We start from the raw sequence: 21,513 nt of genomic DNA on the forward strand, positions 1-21,513 counted from the left end.
GCAAAATACCAATGCACATAAAATAATAATAAATTAAAAAAAAGTATTTGGACCCAATGAACGGTACATAAGTTCCTCAAACTTTATCCTCTAATCCTTCAAAATATGGCAGTCTTTATCTTCATTCATGTCATTGTTGAAATATCCACTGATGGCTAATCTTAGTTGTCAATTTTGACTGTATCTAGAATCAATTAAAATCTAAGCTGGGAGCCAGGCATCATGGCACAGGCCTTTAATCCCAGCGCTTGGGAGGCAGATCGCTGTGAGTTCGAGGCCGGTCTGGTCTACAAAGTGAGTCCAGGACAGCCAAGGCTACACAGAGAAACCCTATCTCAAAAAACAAAACAAAAAGAGAGCACAGACTGCTCTTGCAGAGGACCCTAGTTCAATTCCCAGAAACCACACGGCAGCTCTCAACTGTCCATAACTCCATGATTTGACATCTACAGACATATATGCCTATACATAAAATGTACATAAAAAACAAAAGACAAACAAACAAACAAAAAACCCCAAGCTGCCAGGCACTCCTGTGAGCAGGTTTTCTTTTCTTTTCTTTTTTTTTTTTTTTTTTTTTGAGCAGGTTTTCTTAATCAGATTATGAAGCAGGAAGACCCACCCTAAATATGGGCCATAATTTCTGGTGGCAGCCTACAAAAAAGGACAAAGAAGAAGGAAACTTTGCTTTCGCTTGCTTGTTTTCACTCTTGCTAGCAAGTTCATCTATCCTGTTGCTGTAGCATTCCTTCACCAATATCAGAACCAATTCATTGGGATTACAACACAGACTAAACAGCAGCCATTCTTCAAGAATCGTCCAGGCCTTCAGCACAGACTGAGACTGCAGAGACATCCAGCCTTGTGGATTCTCATCCTCTCCAGTGTTAGGCAGCTAGTGGTAGACCACAATTTCATGCTGTAAGCCAATCTGAGGAATACCTTTTAATATACACATTTCTCCTATCAGTTCTGCTCTTTAGAGAATTTTGACTAACACATCTCTACAAAATATCTATCAGCCTGGCATGGTGGTGTATGCCTTTAATCCCAGCATTCAGGAAGTAGAATTAAAGGCTGGTCTATATGGCAAATCCGAGGCCAGGCAGGACACAGTAAGTTCCTTTCAAAAACATAACAAGCCAGGGTCAGTGACTCACACCTTTGATCCCAGCATCCAGGGAGGCAGAGGCAGGTGGATCACTGTGAGTTTGAGGCCAGCCTGGTCTACAAAGTGAGTCCAAGACAGTCAAGGCTACACAGAGAAACCCTGGGGGAAAGGGGAGAGAAGCATCCCCTACCACCACAGATATGATTGCATGTACACTTTTCCACTACCTGTACCAAATACAGCACATAGGGAGAAGCTTAACACAGACCACATTTAAAATACAAAGAAGCAGAAAGCCAAGCAATAAGAAAATGTTTCTTTTTCCCTTCTTTCTGTTCTTTGGGGTTTAGTCCTGACAGGTTGAGCCGCTCACTCTCTTGTTAGTCAGTAGTAGGGTTAGCCATGCCCTTTGAAGAAAGGATGTCAAAACTCTCCATAAGTACTTTAAAAATCAACAACCAAAGTTCTAAAGCCTGGGAATTAAAGGACTTTTACTGACAAGGAGATGGTCGGCCTTGGGAAGCGTTGGCAAAAAGAAATGGGAAAAGACGTTTGGCAGGACCACTGCACCACAAGTGGCACCTGTGTAGAGACTTGTCCTACCTCCTTGTCGCTGTAGGAGATGTTTCGGATTTCATTCCATGGGAAGGAGATCTTGGGGGTCAGCCTGTTCTCAGGGTCATAGATATGAAGGCCGAGAGCATCCACTCCAAGCAGCAACTCTGTGCCCTTTTTATTCTGCAGAGCCAATAAAGAGCAGCTGCTGTCAGCTTCCGACTGGGGATTTTATTCAACTTTCTAAAGAATCTGGCACACACTGTTACATTTGACAAGTTTCAACAAGTCCCAACAGAAATCACAGCTCTCTTACAACCCAGGAGGCTTCCAGCTTCTGGATTTAGTGAAGCAGGGGCAAAACAATACCATTTTTGTGACTGGCGTGTCCCCTGCAAGGACCACTGTGGACCCAGGCTCCTGTCACTGGCTTGGTGGCCGAAGAAATGGTAACTTAAAATTCTGTTGTGAGTACTAGCTAAACAGGCAGATTATCAGAGGGAGAGCCAACACCCGAATGTCTGAGCATTTCTCCCATTACAGGAAGTGGTAGCTTTATGTTGCTTGATCACGGGTGTTTGATGGTAGGGTAGTGTTCTTGTCTGGTATATACAAGGCCCCACATTTGATCGTCATCATCACAGACACAGCTGTTGGATTTCTAGAAGAAAAAAGTTAAGTCCAGGCACCAGACAGCCTCATTTTAGGTTACAATGCAGCTCCATGTAGTTTGTTACACCACACCCCAACATGACACAATGTTAGCTGCAGGAGCTAGGTGGTGGCATATACGGCATTCCCTGAAAACTTCATTTTCCCATGTGTTTCAAATGCTTGATAATTAAAAGTTGGAAGAAATAAAAAAATAAATTATATATAAATTACACTTCGATGCAGCTGTTTAAAACTCAAGTTAACTATGAATGCTATACTTCTACGAGCAGTCCTGGTTAACAGTGCAGACAGAGGCTCAGGGCCTGTGCCCCAAGTTACTGAGCAGCTGTGGAGCCACTGCCCCGACCTCACAGGCAGGTCAATTTGAAACTCCCTGCACACACAAGGACACTACAGTTCCTGACCCCTTGCTGACAAGGAAATTGAGTCGAGACTCAAGGGTAGAAGAGCATATCGGCAAACTGAGAAGGTGCTTGGGCTGTGAGAAGTACCAGTCTAACAGCAGCTGTTAGAGGGGGAAGTGAGTACCCCAAGATAAACCTCCTACTCCTCCTAACACCTGAAACCAGGCGCTGCCACCCAGCCGTGCAGTGTTCTGCTTGTCTACGACGCTTTTAAAACAGATGTGCTGACAGAGGTGAGGCCTATATTCTTACATCCATAGCCCACTATGGAAAATAAGGCATTTCCTTATGTTTCTGATAATTTAGTTTAAATAAGAAAAGAAAGGACTCCATCCTCCGCTCTCAACACTTCTAGAAACTAGTGAAGGTAATACAAATAACTCTTCTGAAATTGTGCAAGTATATGTACAATTGTACAAATAATATGTACAAGTATTTATTTACCAGTTAAAATATATGAACTGTTTACCTTCCCTAGTTAATGATAGAATTTGAGATGTCTAACATAAAGTCACTAAAATGTCTTTAACTCTATTGTTCAACATAAAAAGCATATAAAAATTAATTCATGTTCATCTGGTTAATGTAAAATATCCCTTAATAAGAGGCTGGTTATTGAACTGCTGTGATGGTTTAGTGCTCATTGCCACACCTGATGGCCAGAGTTGGCCCCCAGGACGCACATGGTGGAAGAAAAGAACTATAGCAATGTTGCCCTCTGCCCACCACCAGAAATAGGGAGATAAACAAATAGATAACAAATAAAGTAAATACATATTTCGTCCTCTAAGTAAAATAAATTTATAAGACACTCTGGTTTAGTTTGGTTTTTGGAGACAGAGTTTCTCTGTGTGGACCTGTCTGTCCTGGAACTCACTCTGTAGACCAGACTCGTAGAAAATGGCCTGGCTCTGCCTCCCTAGTGCTGGGATTGAGGTGTGTGCTTCGACCCTCCAGCCTAAGAAACTAGTTTTTTAAGTATTGCAAAAGTTAAAACAACAACAACAATTAATGTTGGTGGCGGGCAAGAGATGTTCATTGGGTTGACAAAACCACAGAAATGCATTAAATTGGTCTAACTTCAAAGAAATGGGTATCAAATACAAATTAATGAAGCTTTTAATTATTTAGTATTTACTTATGTGTGTTGTGTCTGTGCATGCATGCTTATACCACAGCACACAGGTGACGATCACAGGACAGTGTGCGGGAATTGGATCTCTCCTTTCACCCACCATGTGAATCCCATGGAAGAACACAGGATGTCAGGCTTGACAGCCAGTACCTTATCTACTGTCCACCACACTGGCCTCACGAAACATTAGAAACAACTTTCTGTATTTTTTAGATTATTTTTCTTTCAGTTATGTATTTGTGTGTCTGTGCACTTAAGTGTCCTCAGAGGCCAGAGGCATCAGATCCCTCAGGAGCTGGAGTTTTCAAGCAGTTGTGAGCCTCCCAAACTGGGGACAGAGAACTGAACTCAAGTCCCGCTGCAAATAAGATGTCTTTGAGGCACTTGCTTAGTATAGTAGAACATTTTAGTGTGTCCAGTATTTTATAAAAGAAATATACAAAAACTTGTATTTAGGAAAGAAATTAAGTAGAAAGCTATCCTAGAATCCTGGAGACATGCTTAATTCAACTTACTCACAGGTAACATAAAGACTGCAGGAACCCAAAAAGGAAAGCAGAGAATAAGTGGATCATAAAGGTCGATGACTGCAGCTCATCTTTAGTGCCTACTCATCGGTGGCCAAGCATCTTAACATCCATTCATCCACCACATGTTCTCCTTTGGAAAAAGCCATGGATACACTGCACCCATGGATACACTGCACCCGGCAGCCAAATCCTCCCACAGGAGAAAGACATGCTCTAGGGCCAGACCTGAACAGAACACAAATGCCTTTCTCTGCAGAGGCACTGGTTCCCGGAGGCCTGGGGACCATTAATGGTCTGAATAGAAAACTAATTAGCCTCACAGTGAGAACAAGAGTTCCACCTACACAAATTAGGAATCTATACGAGCAGCCTTACTTTCAGTGGGCCCCAGGGAAAGACACTATTTCCAGGTGCTCCTTGGATCTCACTAGAGGCCAGAACAATCAAACATTACACGGCCAGCGTTCCAACAAGTCTCCACTGAAAAGAGGGCCAGGCCCAAGTCCCTGAAGGTACCACTGACACTTAATTACTTCTGATCTAATTTGAAGTGCCCAAATAAAAAAGCCAGGCTCTCGACCCTGTCTTCCTTTTTTCTTCTTTACCACTGAACCGCAAAAGACTCTAGCTACCCTGGGATGAGGAAGTAAGCTATCTGGCCATGTGGCCTCCGCACAGTCTCTCCCATTGCCAGGGGACTTGGGGATGAGTCAACACACCCGGATTGTAAAGTAGTTCACACCGTACATCTCCAGGTCCTGAGCTATCTTCAAATACTCCATTTCTGCTTCATCCCTGTGAGGAGAATAAAGACATCGTCACTGGGGCTGAGGGACAAGGGTGGAGGACAGACGCTTGCCAAGCCAAGCACTCTGGCCATGCTATGGACTTACGACAGCTGCAGAAGATGACAGACAGACCAGAGAGCAGCGCCACTCTTCCCAACCCAGAGTCTATTAAACACAGGCAAAATTTCCCGTCCCCGTGAAAATAAGAAAACAGACTCATTACACTGACTCTTGGCTTCAATTTCACACTCTGCCCTTGGTAAATAGTGACATCTGTCTCAAGCGATTTAAAAAAAAAAAAAAGAAGGAGGAGGACGTGGGCGCTGGGAGCACAGCTCAGTGGTACAGCACTCGCTCAGCACATGCAAGGCTCCAGGTTCATCCCTGGCAATGGCAAAAAGAAAAACAAAGCCACAGTGTGTTCTTTTCAGCCTTATCTCTGTGCACTTTCTTAACACAGAGGCTTTGGTAATGAACAGGCTTTCCTACAAGCTAGCTGATAGCACCTACTTTCCTGGTTTTATCTCTTGAGCTACTGTTGTCAAGGTTAAGGCAAGAACTATCTGAGTCATAAAACCCAGGCCAGTGGGTGAATACTTCTGTGTTATAAGTCAAACTTAAAGCAAGCTCTGGAAGCGGCAGTGACTTGCAGAAAACTCCCCAATAGTAACAGTATTGAAATAATTTAACTGAAGCTTCCCTGTGACCTTGTCCTTGTCCTTCTCTCTCTCATCTCAAAACACTCTCAGATGGATTTTAAAAATTCACCCTGAGAGAATGCCAAGTGTTGGCAAGCAGGTGGAAGAAGCAGAAATCACACACACTGCTGATGCAAATTGATTCAATTACTTTGGGAAACTGTTCAACATTACCTGTAACAGCAAAACCAAGAACCAACCCAACAACCTAGGAGTCCTTCAACAGTGGAATGGGTAATTGTTATGCTAATATGCTGGAATTCTGCACAGCCATGAAAGTGAGAAAATTATTGCTACATACCATGAACTCAAATCTCACAAGATGGTCTTGAGTAAAAGAAGGCACTAAATACAGAAATTGGTTGTATTTATCTAAAGTCTAAAATAGCTACCCCTAGGGGTAGTTGCCTAGCATGTGAGATCCTCAGAACTATAAAACAGTAATATAACAATGGTAAGTTTAAAAAAGGAAAGGAAAAAAAAAAAGGCTGGAATGATGGCTCAGAGGTTAAGAGCACTGGTTGCTCTTCCAAAGGTCCTGAGTTCAATTCCCAGCAACGACAAGGTGGCTCACAACAAGACTGGGTGCCCTCTTCTGATGTGTAGGCAGAACCCTGTATAGATAATAAATAAATAAATCTTTTTTAAAAAAACCAATGGCCAATACTAATCTATGGGAGCACTAATTAGAAATTGGAAATTGGGTTGTGCGTGGTGGCGCAAGCCTTTCATCCCAGCACTGAGCAGAGGCAGGTGGATTCCTGTGAGTGTAGGCCAGCCTAGGGAACACATCATCCATTCCAGGACTACAAGAGCTACATAGTGAGAGAAACTGGAAAACTAGTTATCTTTGAGGAGAAAGGAAACTGAGAAGTCATAAGCTGTTTTTTTCTTTATCATTTTGTGGTAAATGATCAAGCACTATACTTACGATCTGTGCATTTTGTGGGTGTAAACAAAAAAGAAAAACGATATAGGACCTAGGGAAATAGCTCAGTGGTGAAGACCATTGACTGCTCTTCCAGAGGTTTCGTGTTTAATTCCTAGTGCCCACACAGTGCCCGCACAGTGCCCACAATCATCTGTAATTCCAGTGCCAGTGCCCTCTTCTAGTCTCCTCAGGCACCAGGCACGCACATGGCACACAGACATACGCATAGGAAAAGCACCCATCTACACAAAATCAATTTAAAGAAAAGATATAAGTAGGAAGCTGATCTGAAGGATTGGGGTGGGGGCTAGTGCAAAGATGATCACTAAAGCTACCAAGGGAATACTTCCAGCAAGCTATCAATTGTCGTTTTTCTTTTGAGATAGGGTTTCTATATCTCAGATAGCCCTGGCTGTCCTGGAACTTGCTCTGTAGACCAGACTGGGCTTGAACTCACAAAGATCCACCTGACTCTGCCTTCCGAGCACCATCACCAACCAGCTCATGTTTTAATTTTAAGTTAGTAAAATTATAGATTAATTAAAAACAAATGTTGAAAAAAAATAAAAACCTAGAGTGGTGGGAACATTCTATTAACACTGCTGAGATCACCCTGCACTGCAGAGCTTTCTGTAAAGGTGAAAAGCATGCAGCTACTCTAAATGCCACCAACACATGACTGGATGCAAACCCAAAGGGCCTTTAGACAGAGTGTTAAATTAAACTGCCACGGATGTACTAGGTTTGTACAGCCTAATAGGCAGAACACATGACCACTTTTTAAATTAATTAATTAATTAATTTGGGTTTCAGCCCAGGGTCTTACACGTTCTAGGCAAGCGCTCTACTGCTGAGCTCCATGCCCAGAACGTCACATGCTCGAGTTTCAGCAACACACTACAATACGGATGCACAGGAAACTGAAGAGCAACTCTGTTCCCAGCTCCTGCTTTTCCTTTTATAAACTTCAGGACTGCATTTTGTCCAATGAGCATGTCCCAGCTTTACAGTTCTTTAAGAGGAGGAGGAGGAGGAGGAGGCATGAAGAAAAGTAAACCAAGGAGGAAGCAGCCTCACCTGGCTCTGCCCCGGTGCTCTGCGTACCAAGCAGTAATTCTCTCCTCCCACATTTCTGGAGTCATCTGGTATAGATTTATTACCTACCAAAAAGAGCAAAAGAAAAACACACATGCAAAGCAATTCTGGGTATTGTTTGCCATTTTTATAATTATGGTTCATTTTTACAAAACAGCAAAGCTATTTTTAAAAAGCTGCATGCAGAGAGAGACACACAGAGGTGGGTGTGTAACCAAGCTCCCCTCCACTAGAGGATCAACCTGCGAGCTGCAGGATTCTTCAAGCCCAACTACGCTCCTGAGCTGGGCGCGTCCCCTGCTGCCGCCGGGGCTGTCCATCTCAGGGACCACCTGACAGTACAGCAATGCTTATTCACTCTGGCCTTCAACCATCAAAGGGCAGGAAGGGGCTGGGGAAGCCTTTACTACCCAGTGACAGGTGATAAGTGGGGCTGTAAGAAGGGAAGCCACCAAAGGCTGCTTGAGTCTAATGAACACAGCAAACAAGACAGAGGATTAAAAGGCCCTCCCCAACCTTATCTTCTCCACCCCAAACAGCTCAATTCTGCACAATGAACACACAATCTCTTGGCTCCCTTAAATCAATGCCACTCAGCCACCTTTAGAAATTGCCACACGAGGAAAACTATAGGCCGCAGTCTGAGTGGAAATTCCACATTCACTCCACAAACTCTTGCTTTTGTATTGTTTTGAAACCAAAGCTCCCTGTCTAGCCCATGCTGACCGTAACCTCACGACCCTCTTGCTTCTGCCTCGTGAGCACCAAGCACCGTGTGCGGCTGCACCCTTGCCTTTTACATGCTTGACCAAGAAAGCTAAGCGCAGTGATACACATCTGTAATACTCAGGAGACTGAGGCAAGAGGGGAGTGAGCTCGGGGCCAGCCTAGACTACAGAGCAAGAGCCTGTCTCAAAACATAATAAGAGGGGCGAGAGAGAAAGCCCGGACGGTGAAAGTGCTTGCTCTGCAGACATGAGGGTGTGAGTCTGAATGCCCAACACCAACAGGCATGAAGACACCATTAGGAATTGACAGCTCTTGGGAGAGGAAAAAAATATATATATATATTTTTTCCAAATGGAATGACCACTGGGTATATCAACCACACCCCAGGCAGCAAACTCAGGAGTAGCTGGCCAATAAAAATTGGAATCCATTACTTTTGTTGTTGTTTAAGAGAAAGAACTTATTAAGTTACGTGGGTAAGGAGTAGGAGAGAATCTGGGAGGAGTTGGGGGAGGAGAAAGAATATAATCAAAATATATTGTATAAAACTCTCAAATAAATAAAAACATAAAAAAAAAAAAAAAATAAGGGTCAGGCACGATTGTTCATACATGCCTGCAAGCATAGCACTGAGGGGTAGAGGCAGGCAGATACCGGATGCTCACTGGCTGGCCAGCCTCACTTAAATGACAGCTTCCAGTCAAGAGACCCTGTCTCAAGACAATTAGGAAGAAAGAACAACAGAGGAAGACATCCGAAGCCCGGCTCTGGCATTTTGGTGTGTGAAAGGGTACACACACCTGCACACTCACAGGTACACACAACACAACAGACACACAAACTAATAAGTAAATATGCTTAGCCAAGAGTCCGTACTCTTTTCTCAAGATTATGATGTGTTTGCTCAGTAATTCCTTCACTCTTCAAATCATTCAGTGGCTTTCCTGCAGCCACATCTGCTGTTTTCCCAAATAGAGAATTTGATTTCTTACCCTTTTTGGAAGCAATTCCTCTTGAGCTAAAAATCCCCGCTTATGCACAGAGGGGTCATAGTCGCCATACTGGAAAGGAAAAGAAAGACAGCCGGTGACTGAGGGTCTAAGGACTACCATCGTCTCTGAACAAGGCTCAACGCAGTTGCTCCCCCAATTCCAGGGAGCAATTCAATTCTGATGACAAGGTCTCAGCTTGCCAGTTTGCTATCCTTGAATGAAAATACAAAGCTGATTACATCTATGAGCAGAGTTGCAGAGTCCCATAACGGATGGATGGGTGCTAATAAGAATGTGACATCTGCATGGAGATGTAGTCTGCTTCCTAAGCCTCAAAGAAAGCAGTTGCTTCCAAACATTAGCTCTGTAATGGAAACAACAAAACACCACTGTGAAAGTTGTGATTAGCAAAGTGTGATGAGAGTTTGGCCTACAAATGTCTCTAAATGGCTGGTAATTGGAGCCAATTGCTAGGTGGGACCAGGGATAATACAGGCAATATTTTTAATACCTTTTGCTCAAGACACTGAAAGTTGCTTTGGGAAGATCTGATATCAATAATGTCACTCCTATTGCACAAAGAAACAAATAAAATAAAAGGTTAAGTGATACAGCCAAAGCTGTAGAGCAGGTCACCAGTGGAGCCTACAATCTCAGCTGCTCCTCCAGGGGCAACAACTCAGACAGCTATTCTCTGATTTTTAAAAACAATATTCATTTCTTTCGTAGAAAATAGTTTAGATCAGAGAATCATCCAAAATCAAAGCGTAGGGCTGGGAAGTGGCTCTGTGGGACAGCACTTGCCTTAGCATGCATACAGCCCTAGGCTCTTCCCCCGCCCCAGGGATAAGGAGAGACCGACTGTAGGCTAGGCATGGTGGTACATGCCTTTAGCCCCAGCCCTTGGGAAGCAGCGATGAGTTAGAGGTCAGCCGGGGCTATATGCTGAGATCCCATCTCAAAGTGAAATAAAATAGGTAAGACACAGAAAACAGAGTAGAGTATGAGCCCAAAGCCACAATGCTTATGTGGAGTCAGTTCTTTCTTCCCACAATGTGAGGTCTCCACATTGTCAGCACTTCAGCTTTGGATCCAATGCTTAACAAGCGCCTTCACCTACAGAGCCACCTCAGCAGCCCAATGGTTTATCTTTCTTCTCTCTGCCCCCTCTTCCTCTCTCTCTCTCTCTCTCTCTCTCTCTCTCTCTTAAAGTTTTTCTTGAGACAGGGTTTCTTTGTGTAGCCTTTGCTGTCCTGGACTTTTGCAGTCTAGGCTGGCCTTGAACTCAGAGATCACCTCCCAAGTGCTGGGATTACAGGCATGCGCCACTGTGCCTAGCTCTTTCTCTCTTTTTATTTAAAAGCTGTTTTTAGATTTTTAAAAATTATTTTATGTGCATGACTATTTGGCCTGGATATACGTCTATGCACAACATGTATGCCTGGTATCCAAGCCTCTAAGTGGGTGCTAGGAATAGAACCTGGTGCTTTGCAAGAACAGCTCTTACCCACTAAGCACGCTCTCCAGACTTCTCTCTCTCTCTCTAATTAAAAATTTTAAGCTGGGCATGGTGGCACACGCCTTTAATCCCTTTAACCCCTTTGGAGGCAGGAGGATCGCTGTGAGTTCGAGAGCAACCAGGTCTACAAAGCCAGTCCAGGATAGCCAAGGCTACACAGAGAAACCCTGACTCAAAACAAACAAACAAACAAAAAACAACATAATTTTTGAAAATTTCAGCTGGGTGTGGTGGCACATGACTTTAAAATTTTGTTTTATTTTGTTTTATGTGTATAAGTATTTCCTCTGAATGTATGTCTATGTCCTATGTGTGTGTCTGGTGCCCTTGGAGGCCAGAAGACATTGGATCTCCTGAGCTTGAGCTCCAGAGGGCTGTGAGCCACTACAGCTGGAGGCTGGGGGCCTGCAGTTCCAGGAAGCCAGCTCCTTACTCTAGTCTCTTTGGGCACACAGTGCACACAGAACACCAAGACAAAACACTTGTGCACATACTCCCAGCACTTAGGAGGCAAAAGGTCAGTCTGCCCTACAGAGTGACCTCCAGGACGGCCAGGGCCTGTCTAGAAGAGTTAAAAAAGGACTAAATCTTTCCAAGTCTAAGTTCTTTTTAAAATGAGAGCACTAGCCCTGGAGGACCCTGAAGAGAGGGCTCTAGCGTGCTGCTGTGAGGTCTTTAAGGAAGGCACCCTGTCTTAAGCCACAGCCCCTCACCTATAAAGCAAGGAGCAAACAGTAAAGGAGTGCAGGCAAACATCTGGGCGGCGCTGGGTCCTGTGGAAGTCAGGCATGAGCACTGCGGCGTCTCAGGACTTCACAGGCTATGACTGAAAGACTTGCTAGTTGCATCTGCAAGGCTTTCAACACTCACCAACCAACTCTTAATGCAAAAGTAAGCAGATATGCAAAGTTAAAGTTGTAAATGCAGGTCTCAAAGGCTTGCAAGATTAATGACCACCATTATTAAATTATCCCAGGCTCCCAGCTACTACACTGATCAAATATATCACATCTGAGCAATGTGGAGGCAGTGGAGGCTCTGCCCAGAGCTTCTCTCTGAACTAACTCCACTCACAACATTAAAGATACCTTGATGTCTATTTAAATGTCTATTTAAAAAAACAAAGGGGGGAAATGCTAGTGTTGTGGCAGTGAATGTAAAAGGAAGCTATACGACTCGATGGATGGAAATGACTGCTCCTCATCTTTTTATGTAACAAAGGCATTCTGATAAGCTGTGAAAGCAAGAGAGCAGGAGTTTCAAAGCTCTGCAGCTATGTGGGCCTGTGCTTAATGTTATATTCATCATTTGGTATTCCTGCATTAAAGAAAAACCCCTAATGCCTGAATTGTAGAGGCCACAACCCTGGTCTTACACTGCTCCTTATAAATCACTTGAATTTACATTAAAGGAGGGAAGAATAGGGATGTAGACCAATGATGTGGCTTAGCATACAAGAGACCCGTGCTCAATTTTTAGAATTAAAACAAAGCAAATATCATTATCATTTTGCGAAACAATTAAGATAAAATTCATGGGGGGTGGGGTGTAGGCTGTAGGCATGGCTCAACCACTAAGAGCATTTGCTGCTCTTGCAGAGGATCGGGGTTCAGTTCCCAGCACCCACATGGCAGATCACAGCTTTCTATAACTCCAGTACCAGGGACTCTGATGTCCTCTTGGACATTGCATGCACAGATGTACATGCAGGCAAAACACCCATAATTAATTAGAAGATTTCTGGGCTTGTGACACAGCTCGCTGGTCAAAGGTACTTGCTGCCAAGCCTGATGACTGGATTTCTGTTCCAGGACCCCAAGATGGCAGGAGAGAAATAACTCATGAAAGTTACCCTCAGACCTCTCCACCCATGCCTTGGTAAAGGAGTTTCACCCCATCCAAACCCTACTCCCTGTCAAACAAAATAAATAAATGTAATTTTTACATATTTAAAAAACAAACAAACAAGTTGGGCACAGTGGCACATGCTTGTAATACCAGCACTCTGGGAGATCTCTGTGAGTTCAAGGGCAGCCTGGTCTACAAGAGAGTTCCAGGACAGCCAGGACTACACAGAGAAACCCTGTTTCAGAAAAACAAAAAACAAACAAACAAATTTTGGGTGGTAGTGGCACTTGCCTTTAATCCTAGTACTCAAGAGGCAGAGACAGGCAGACCTCTGAATTTGAGTGAGTTTCAAGACAGCCAGAGCTACACAGAGAAACCCTGTCTCAAACAAACAAGAAAAAAAGAAACAGAAAAGCAAAACCCTAAGTCTCATGACCTGAGCTCAATCCCCAGGACTCACATGGTCAAATAGTCCTCTGACCTCCACATACATGTCCTGCTATGGCAGACACACACACACACACACACACACACACACACACACACACACACACACACACACAAATAAATAAATAAATAAATAAGCAATTACATTTCTTAAATACCAAATTTGTTCATGAGGCAATCTTTTTTTTTTTTTTTTTAAACTATGTATACAGTGCTCTGCCTGCATATACATCTGCAGGCCAGAAGATGGCATCAAATTACATTATAGATGGTTGTGAGCCACCATATGGTTGCTGGGAATTGAACTCAGGACCTCTGGAAGAGCAGTCAGTGCTCTTAACCTCTGAGCCATCTCTCCAGCCCCAGCAATCTTTTAAACTTGCCTTTTTGCTGGATGTGCATCTTTAATCTCAGCCCTTGGGAGGCGGAGGCAGAGGCAGGCGGATCGCTGTAAGTTCAAGGCCAGCCTGGTGTACAAAGTGAGTCCAGGACAGTCAGAGCCGTTACACAGAGAAACCCTGCCTCAAAAAAACAAAAACAACAACAGAAAAAAAGAAAAAACAAAATATAAAAATTAAAAATAAACTTGCCTTTTGCTGCTTTGGGGCTGGGAGTAAGGCTCAGTCAGTGGCAGTGTTTATTGACCCAAGTCTGACTTCAAATACTAGGAAATCAAAAGCTCACCATTTATACAGTCCTTTACGTCTTCATCTTTCTCTCTTTCTTTTCTTTTCTTTATTTCTTTCCTATTTGCAGTCTGGGTGGGTACCTCCTATGCTGCCTAGGCTAGCCTCAAGCTCCTGGGCTCAAGCAATTCTCCTGCCTCAGACTCAGCTAGGCCTAGCCATTTGAAATGCCTAAGTTACAAGGAGTCTCTTTGTGGATATTAACAATGAAACATCAGACCAAATGTTCTGAATGGGTCTTAATAAAACAAAGGCTTGCCTTTTTTCTACCTGCCTTTCTTCTTTCTTTCCATCAGTGTAAAATAGATTCCTACTACATATAGTCACTAAATTCCATATGAATCAAGCATTTAAACCTATGAACTAAAACCCACGAAAGTACCAGACAAGGATGGGCACAACAGTGGTTGGCGAGGTCCCTCTCGAGCCTGACACACAGCAGCAGACAAAAGGCTGCTAACATTATAGATCAGCTCCCATAAATCAATCAGAAAAAGACAGGAGCACAGAAGAAAAAGGGCAAGCCATACACAGCCAACGCAGAGTGAAGAATGAACAAGTGGCCAGTTAATCCCTGAGATTCTCAGGCAAACAAATGTCATTTTTTTTTTTTTTTAATAAGACCTATCTTTTGAAACAGGTCAGCAAAAATTTAGAAGACTGATTGTATCCAATGTAGGGAAGGATGTGCCAAAGCAGATGTTCTCACATGCCGCTGGAAGTGAGGTCAGAACACTTCTCGAGGAGGAAAAACCTACACACATGACATTTACTGGGCTTTGGGGCCCACTGTGTAGCTCTGGCTGGCCTGGAATTCACTATGTAGACCAGGTGGGGAGGTCTTGAGCCCACGTGCTAGGAATAAAGGCTCGTGTCATCACACTTACATTGTAGTTTGTAGACAGGATCTCATGAAGTGCAAGCTGGCCTTCAACTCACGCTTGCTATATAACTGAGGATGGTTTTGAACTCCTAATATTTCTGCCTCTGGGATTACACATATACTGCCGCTCTCCACTTACAAGCTGCTAGGATAGAATCCAGGGTTTGGTGCACTAGGCTAGTGCTCTACTAACTGAGTGGCACACCCAGTCCCTCCTAGACTTTTTTTTGTTTTTTGTTTTTTTTTTTTTTTTTTGAGACAGGTTTTCTCTGTGTAGCTCTGGCTGTCTTGGAACTCATCATGTAGACCAAATTGGCCTTGAACTCACAGAGACCCACCTGCCTCTGCCTCGAGTGTTGAGATTAAAGGCGTGCGCCCGGCCCCTCATAGACATTTTAAAGTTAGTTCCCTCCTATATCCATCCACTACCTGAGGTGTGAACCTCATAGTCTCTTACTACAACAATCACTAGAACTTTTTAATACCAGATCTGCCTCTCTGTTTCTAGACTTGTCTCACTCTGTAGTTTTGGCTGTCCTGGAATTTGCAGTGCAGACCAGGCTGGCCTTAAACTCACAGAGACCCATCTACCCCTACGTCCCAAGTGCTCAGATTAAAGCCACCACACTGGGGGCTGATCAATCGTCTCGTTACACAGCCACCAAAGGTTCCGTCAAAACATAAGCCCTTTAGCCGGGCACAGTAGTGCATGTCTTTAATCCCAGCACTCAGAAGGCAGAGGCAGGTGGGTCTCTGTGAGTTCAAGGCCAACCTGGTCTACACAGTGAGTTCCAGGACACCCAGGGCTACACAGAGAAACCCTGTCTTGGAAAACCAAACCAAACCGTAGCCCTTCGCGGGATCAGCAGCACCCACAGCTGATGCTGTGCCTTTCATGCTCTGCTCCTCTAAGCGCTCGTTCGTCTTCAGCTCTTCTCTCCTACGTACTCAGTTTAACTGAATTGCCGTCAGCCACTGTCCCTGACAATGTAGGGCACTAAAAACAATAAGCTTCTCCCACTGTTTTTTGTTTTGAGACTCTCTATGTAGCCCTGGCTGTACTGGAACTGGGTAAGTGGATCAGCCTAGCCTCAAAACTCTGAGAGCTCTTCCTGCCTCTGCTCCCAAGATACAACACCTGGACAGATTCATTTATTTTTAATTTATGTGTATGTGTGTGAGCCCTTGTAGTGAGTATTTGAGTACCACATATGTGCAGGAGCCCTCAGAGGCCAGAAAAGGGCACTGGGCACTCCAGAACTGGGGTTACAGGCAGTTGTGAGCTGCCATGTGGGTGCTCTGATTCAAGAACAGTAAGTACTCTTAACTGCTGAGCCATCTCTCCAACTCTTCCACTATTCTTTTCTGCCTTCTCAGGGTTAGGAGTTTACAGGCTGCGGCAAGATTCATGAATAATATCCCATTCTCTTCTACTAACTTTCAGTACAAACATATTTCAGAAAAAAAGAAAAAACACACGTGAAACTCTAAATTGTCCACACAGGATCCAACAGGTGGCTTAAAAATTGCAAGATGGTTTCACTTGTCATATAACTGGCCCATTCTTTCGATTCCAGCAAAACTCAAGCTTAAACCAAGAAATACGGTTCTTGTTAACTGAACCATGTGATTAATATTTATTTGTATTTATACGTTGAAGTTAATTGTTTCTTTATGCTTTGGAATTAAGTGCGTCTATATCATCCCAACAGCTGAAATACTATAATGAATACATTTGCACATAATTATGTTCCATGTGTTAATGAGCTCAATTCCATTTCCCCTCCATATTTCTAGAGTTTCTTTTTGTTTCATAAAGGTTGGGAAGAAAGCAAACTGTACATACTGGAAGGAGACAGTATGGTTTACTGGAAAAGCTCAGATAAAAGTTGTTTTATCTTGTAAAGGAAACTAGAACTTAGTGAAAGTTAATGCCTGACCCCCACATACCTCACTAGACAGTGAGGGGCAGGAACAAAGTGCTGGGTCAAGCAGCCCAGACACCTGGGTTTTCAGTCTGGCTCTACCCTCCATCCCTCTCTGCTTCACTCTCTGTGAAGAGACAGGTAACTGTATGGCAGGACACCTGCCTCACATACGTAAGGCTTTGGGCTCAGTCCCCTGTGCCACCAAAACAAAAACAAACAGTTGGGCGGTGGTGGTGCACGCCCTTAATTCCAGCACTCTGGGAGGCAGAGGCAGGCTGATCTCTGTGAGTTGGAGGCCAGCCTGGTCTACAGAGGGAGTTCCAGGACAGCCAGAGCTGTTATACCAAGAAACTCTGTCTGGAAAAACCAAAAGACAAACAAACAGTGGTCTATACATTCCATTAATACAGAAACAACATAAAGTCATTCATCTTTTCTAACCCTTAATTTTGTCACCAGAACAAGTTCAAGCCTTGGCTTCCAGAAAATACTACATGGACTGTCTTGTGAAATAATCTGTTGAACACTTTGTTAAACATGGGTGTAGCTTATTCTAAATATCTTCTCACTATTAACCAGTAATCTGAGAAACTGCTAACATAGCTACAGTAAGTCCTGGCCTGGTCTCACTTTACAGCCTTTGCTGACCTGGAACTGACAGGGACCTCACTGCCCTGCCTAGTATTAAAGGTGTGCACTACCTCACATTGCCAGAATACGTATTTTAAAAACTAGAGATTACCTTTATTAGTGAGATTCCTAATTTAACACCGGAAAAAATAGTTAGAGCTCCCGCCTCCATATGAACCACATATGTTGTCTGAATCACTTTCATCTCCAAATTGGCAAAAGCCAAATAAGTAGGGCTTTCCTACAGTGAAATCTGTTCAAGCAAACATCTGCTGGTTCCTTGAAAAATGATCCACACCCCTCTGCCCCCACACAGGTGGCCTTTGAATTTGTGACCCAAAACCCATAGCCTTTGAGACTGAGGTAGCATCCTTGACAGCTTGCAAAAAGGAACTCAACTCTGGGCCAAGTACATGGATTTAATGAAAGTGGTGACGACTGCTTTGTCACTGTCAGGCCTGAAAGGATACATCTTTCCTGTTACTAATATTCTTGATCATAGCATAAAAGGAGCATATGCTTTACTTGAGTCACGGTCCATCCTCTGTTTTCTCAATAACTCCTTTTTCAAAGAAGGCATAAAATACAATTCTAAAGCCACAGACTCTGCTTCTAGCTTTAGCCATGAAGGTACCAATGACCTTGGAAAGTCACTGAGGGCAGCATTTGCTCTAGTGGCTGCATCTGACAGTTAACAAGCCCCATGCCCTATCCTTGTGACTGCTCAGCAGACACTAATGAGTCATCAAATGATTAAACTGACTCTGTGCTTTTACTGGCCTGACCAGCATACACATTTCAAAACCCTTTTCCCAACCCAAATGACAAACAAGTCACTCCTAGCTTTGATCTGAAATTGTACTAAAAATGTAACTGACATGGGAAATCCAAGAGTCAAGAAGTACTCTGGACTGACACGCTAAGACTGTCCCTTCTAAGATGGGACAAAACTCCAATACTCAATGAGTGCTCCTCTCCCACCACGCCAGGTCTGCTGTTCTAGGCTAATGAGACAGCATCACTGGGCCCAGCAGGCTCAGCAGACCCAGCTCCTGCAGTATCTAACCACATGCACAAAACATGCCCACCAGGGCCTCGCCGGGAGTGTGGTTTCTAAGAATGTAGTCTCTGGAAAGATGAGTTTGGATGGAGGATCTGGTCTTGCTGACCAAAAGGCCTCATTTGATCATAATTAGAGACCATAAATTCACGTTTCCTGACTAATAAAATGAAGCTGATGTGATGAATTTAATGAGCCACATGTACATAATGAGATTACACAGAAAATTCATCTTTTTGAATGAATTCACTCAGAATGAATTGTAAGTCATTAGAACGATATGCTTGTCACTTAATACACAACACACACACACACACACACACACACACACACACACACACACACATACAAAATACACAGAAGATGATCAGCAACAATGGATGTACAAGTCTCATGACATGACGTTTCATTTTTAGGGGCAAGGTGTTCTGAAGTGGCCAAAATCCAAAGAAATGGAAGACCATCACCAGTTCATGTTAAAAGAGAATGCGTTTTTCTGCTTTGCACCCACCTTGGCCTGAACAGCATAGGAAGCCAAGAGCACTGAAGCCTCAGGAGGGCAGTAGATCTTTTCATCCAAAATCTGCTTCTTCACCTGAAAGGGGCAATGAGAGAGAGGTGAAGTGGCATGTGTGGCAGACAGCAGTGCCGCCTGGTCACAGCAGATGGCTGCAGGGTATTCTAAATGAGGGCTGCTAAAGCAGCCTCTTAATGATTTTCTGACAAAAGGGACTTTTTTTTTTTTTTTAATGTTGTAGACTTGTTGAGAGTTCAGCAAGGGAGATGTTATCAGTTAAGATGGCTGCAGAAAAGTCAGATCTGTTGATTACAGCAGAGACTGCCATGGCGGCTATGACAGAGGCTGGGGGTCGCTGCCTACTCTGCCTTGGCCCCTGTGAGCACTCACAGCACTGCAGGAGATGAAGCCTACTTTCAGATCTTCATACAAGACAAAAGCCACCAACGTCACTGAATTATGACTGTAGAAAAAAGTCATCATTTCCAATATGCTGCTCTAAGGAAAAAGGAAGCAATAAAATTTGATCGATTCAACTTTTAAGTACACATGAGGCTCAGGAAATATAATTCCTAAGCTATAATGTTGAATTAACATATCTCATTGCACCTAATTTCTTACAGTGGTGCAGCTCTAGACACAAGGACAAGAAAGCCACATGCAGTGGGGGTGCATCAAGCAAAGCCAACTCTCTTTTCAGATTCACAGTACTAAGTGTTGCCTTGCTTAGTCATAAAAACAACCAAGCCAAAGTCACAGGGGAACAAGTGCTGCCTCACGTCCTCACAGGAAAGCCATTTTATAACACTACGGTAGACTAGTCTCGTGTAGCTTACGTTTGTCTTGAACTCTCTATATAACTGAAGATGACCCTAGATTTCTGATCCCCCTATGGATTACAGAAGCACACCACGCTCTGTCTAGACAGTGCCAGTGTTGAAACCCAGACTTCATGAATACAAGGCAAGCATTGCCATCAATAGAGCAACAGCCCCAACCACTGAAGGAGCTCCATGTGGCTTCACTCACACATACAATTTTCCCCAGGCCTTAGAACCAAGAGAAAATGAAAGCTGAGCTGTTCTGAACAGTGAAACCTTCAAATCTCCTAGTTAGTTTCCTTACAAAGAGATAAAACACACACACACACAGCTCCCTCAGTCTCATGGCTCTCTGTAGTGACTGAAACTATTTGGCCAGGCATGGGGCACACACACTGTCATTCCAGCATTCGAGAAGCTGAAGGCAAAAGGATCTCAAGCTCAGGGACAGCCTCGGCTGTAGAGAGAGCCTCTTCTCCAGCAACACAACAGTATTTGGAGGGTAATGTTACATTTCATGTACTGTATCACAGACACAATATACAGAGATTCCATATTCCAGGAATGGATAAAAAAAAAAAAACCACAGATACTCTTTTGGCCAATCAATGTAATTAATGGCCCATTATAAAAAATCAGTCAGACAGCTCCCTCAGTTTCATGGCTATCCGCAGTGGCACATAAGCAGCTTTGGCATCAGTCACTACAGAGAGCCATGAAACTGAGGGAGCTGTCTGACTGACAAAGCAGGGTTTTCCATCCTTACATGAACCACCTCCCTGTGCTCCTAGATGGCCAGCCTGTAATTCTGGAAAACCTAATTGTGCCATTCAGCAGTCCTGCCTTGAGAGATGGCAGATCTTGAACTTGAAAGGAACTTTTTGCTAAGCCTCTGAGGTTGTTTGTTTTTTTTAAATAACCTCAAAGAACACTTAAGTTAGCTAGAAGAAATGGGCATTCGTCTTCATGGGAGTAGTAGACTGGGTAGCCCTGTCTATTCTTCATCCTCACTCCTCTGCGATTTCATCTGACACCAATTCCCATCACTTGGGTAAAGTTCTGTCTTGAAGATTTTTTTTCCCACTACTGAACCAAAAGACTGACTATTTGGAGTCAGAACATTTTCTGCCTGCAGAAGTGTTTGTGGTTAACTCCAAGGGGTTCACCCAGGCTGCTTCTGAAACCATTCCCAAACTGGTCCTCTCAGAACCGGGGGAGACAGCATGGGCTGCTGCTGTACCTGTAAGAAAAATAAGTGTTGCGTGATCTCTTGAACTAGCTCCTCCTCGGCGTTCTCAGGGTAAAATTTGGCCAGGAAGTGAAAGGTAACTGGTTCTTCCTTCGAAACATCATGATCCAACACCTGCAGAATTGCAGAGAAAAGACATGCTGTGCTGGCCCCTCTTTTCCACGTACTACCATCAAAACACGCTTTGCAGGGAGGTATAAATTCCCTTCTCCTGTTAGGTTCCCCGCATTTCCCAAAGGCTGTGTTTCTACAGTTGGAAGCATTCACAGAGCCATCTGCAGC

At 43.7% G+C, this 21,513-nt stretch overlaps 1 protein-coding gene across 5 annotated transcripts in view; it reads right to left on the reverse strand.

Annotated features, from left to right (window-relative positions):
• The window catches only part of Nf2 (NF2, moesin-ezrin-radixin like (MERLIN) tumor suppressor), an 85,646-nt gene that overhangs the window by 31,385 nt on the left and 32,748 nt on the right, over nucleotides 1-21,513 (reverse strand). For 3 of the 5 annotated variants that reach the window (XM_051165377.1, XM_051165378.1, XM_051165379.1), the window contains exons 3-8: nucleotides 21,223-21,345; nucleotides 19,156-19,239; nucleotides 9,644-9,712; nucleotides 7,905-7,987; nucleotides 5,130-5,205; nucleotides 1,715-1,849 (exon numbers count right to left, since the gene is read on the reverse strand). In XM_051165377.1, coding sequence (XP_051021334.1) covers nucleotides 1,715-1,849; nucleotides 5,130-5,205; nucleotides 7,905-7,987; nucleotides 9,644-9,712; nucleotides 19,156-19,239; nucleotides 21,223-21,345 — 570 coding nt within the window. The remainder of the gene's footprint in view (nucleotides 1-1,714; nucleotides 1,850-5,129; nucleotides 5,206-7,904; nucleotides 7,988-9,643; nucleotides 9,713-19,155; nucleotides 19,240-21,222; nucleotides 21,346-21,513) is intronic. The other 2 variants (XM_051165381.1, XM_051165380.1) reach the window with 2 other exon arrangements.

The sequence above is a fragment of the Acomys russatus genome, chromosome 22, assembly GCF_903995435.1.
Source record: "Acomys russatus chromosome 22, mAcoRus1.1, whole genome shotgun sequence".
NCBI lineage: Eukaryota > Metazoa > Chordata > Mammalia > Rodentia > Muridae > Acomys > Acomys russatus.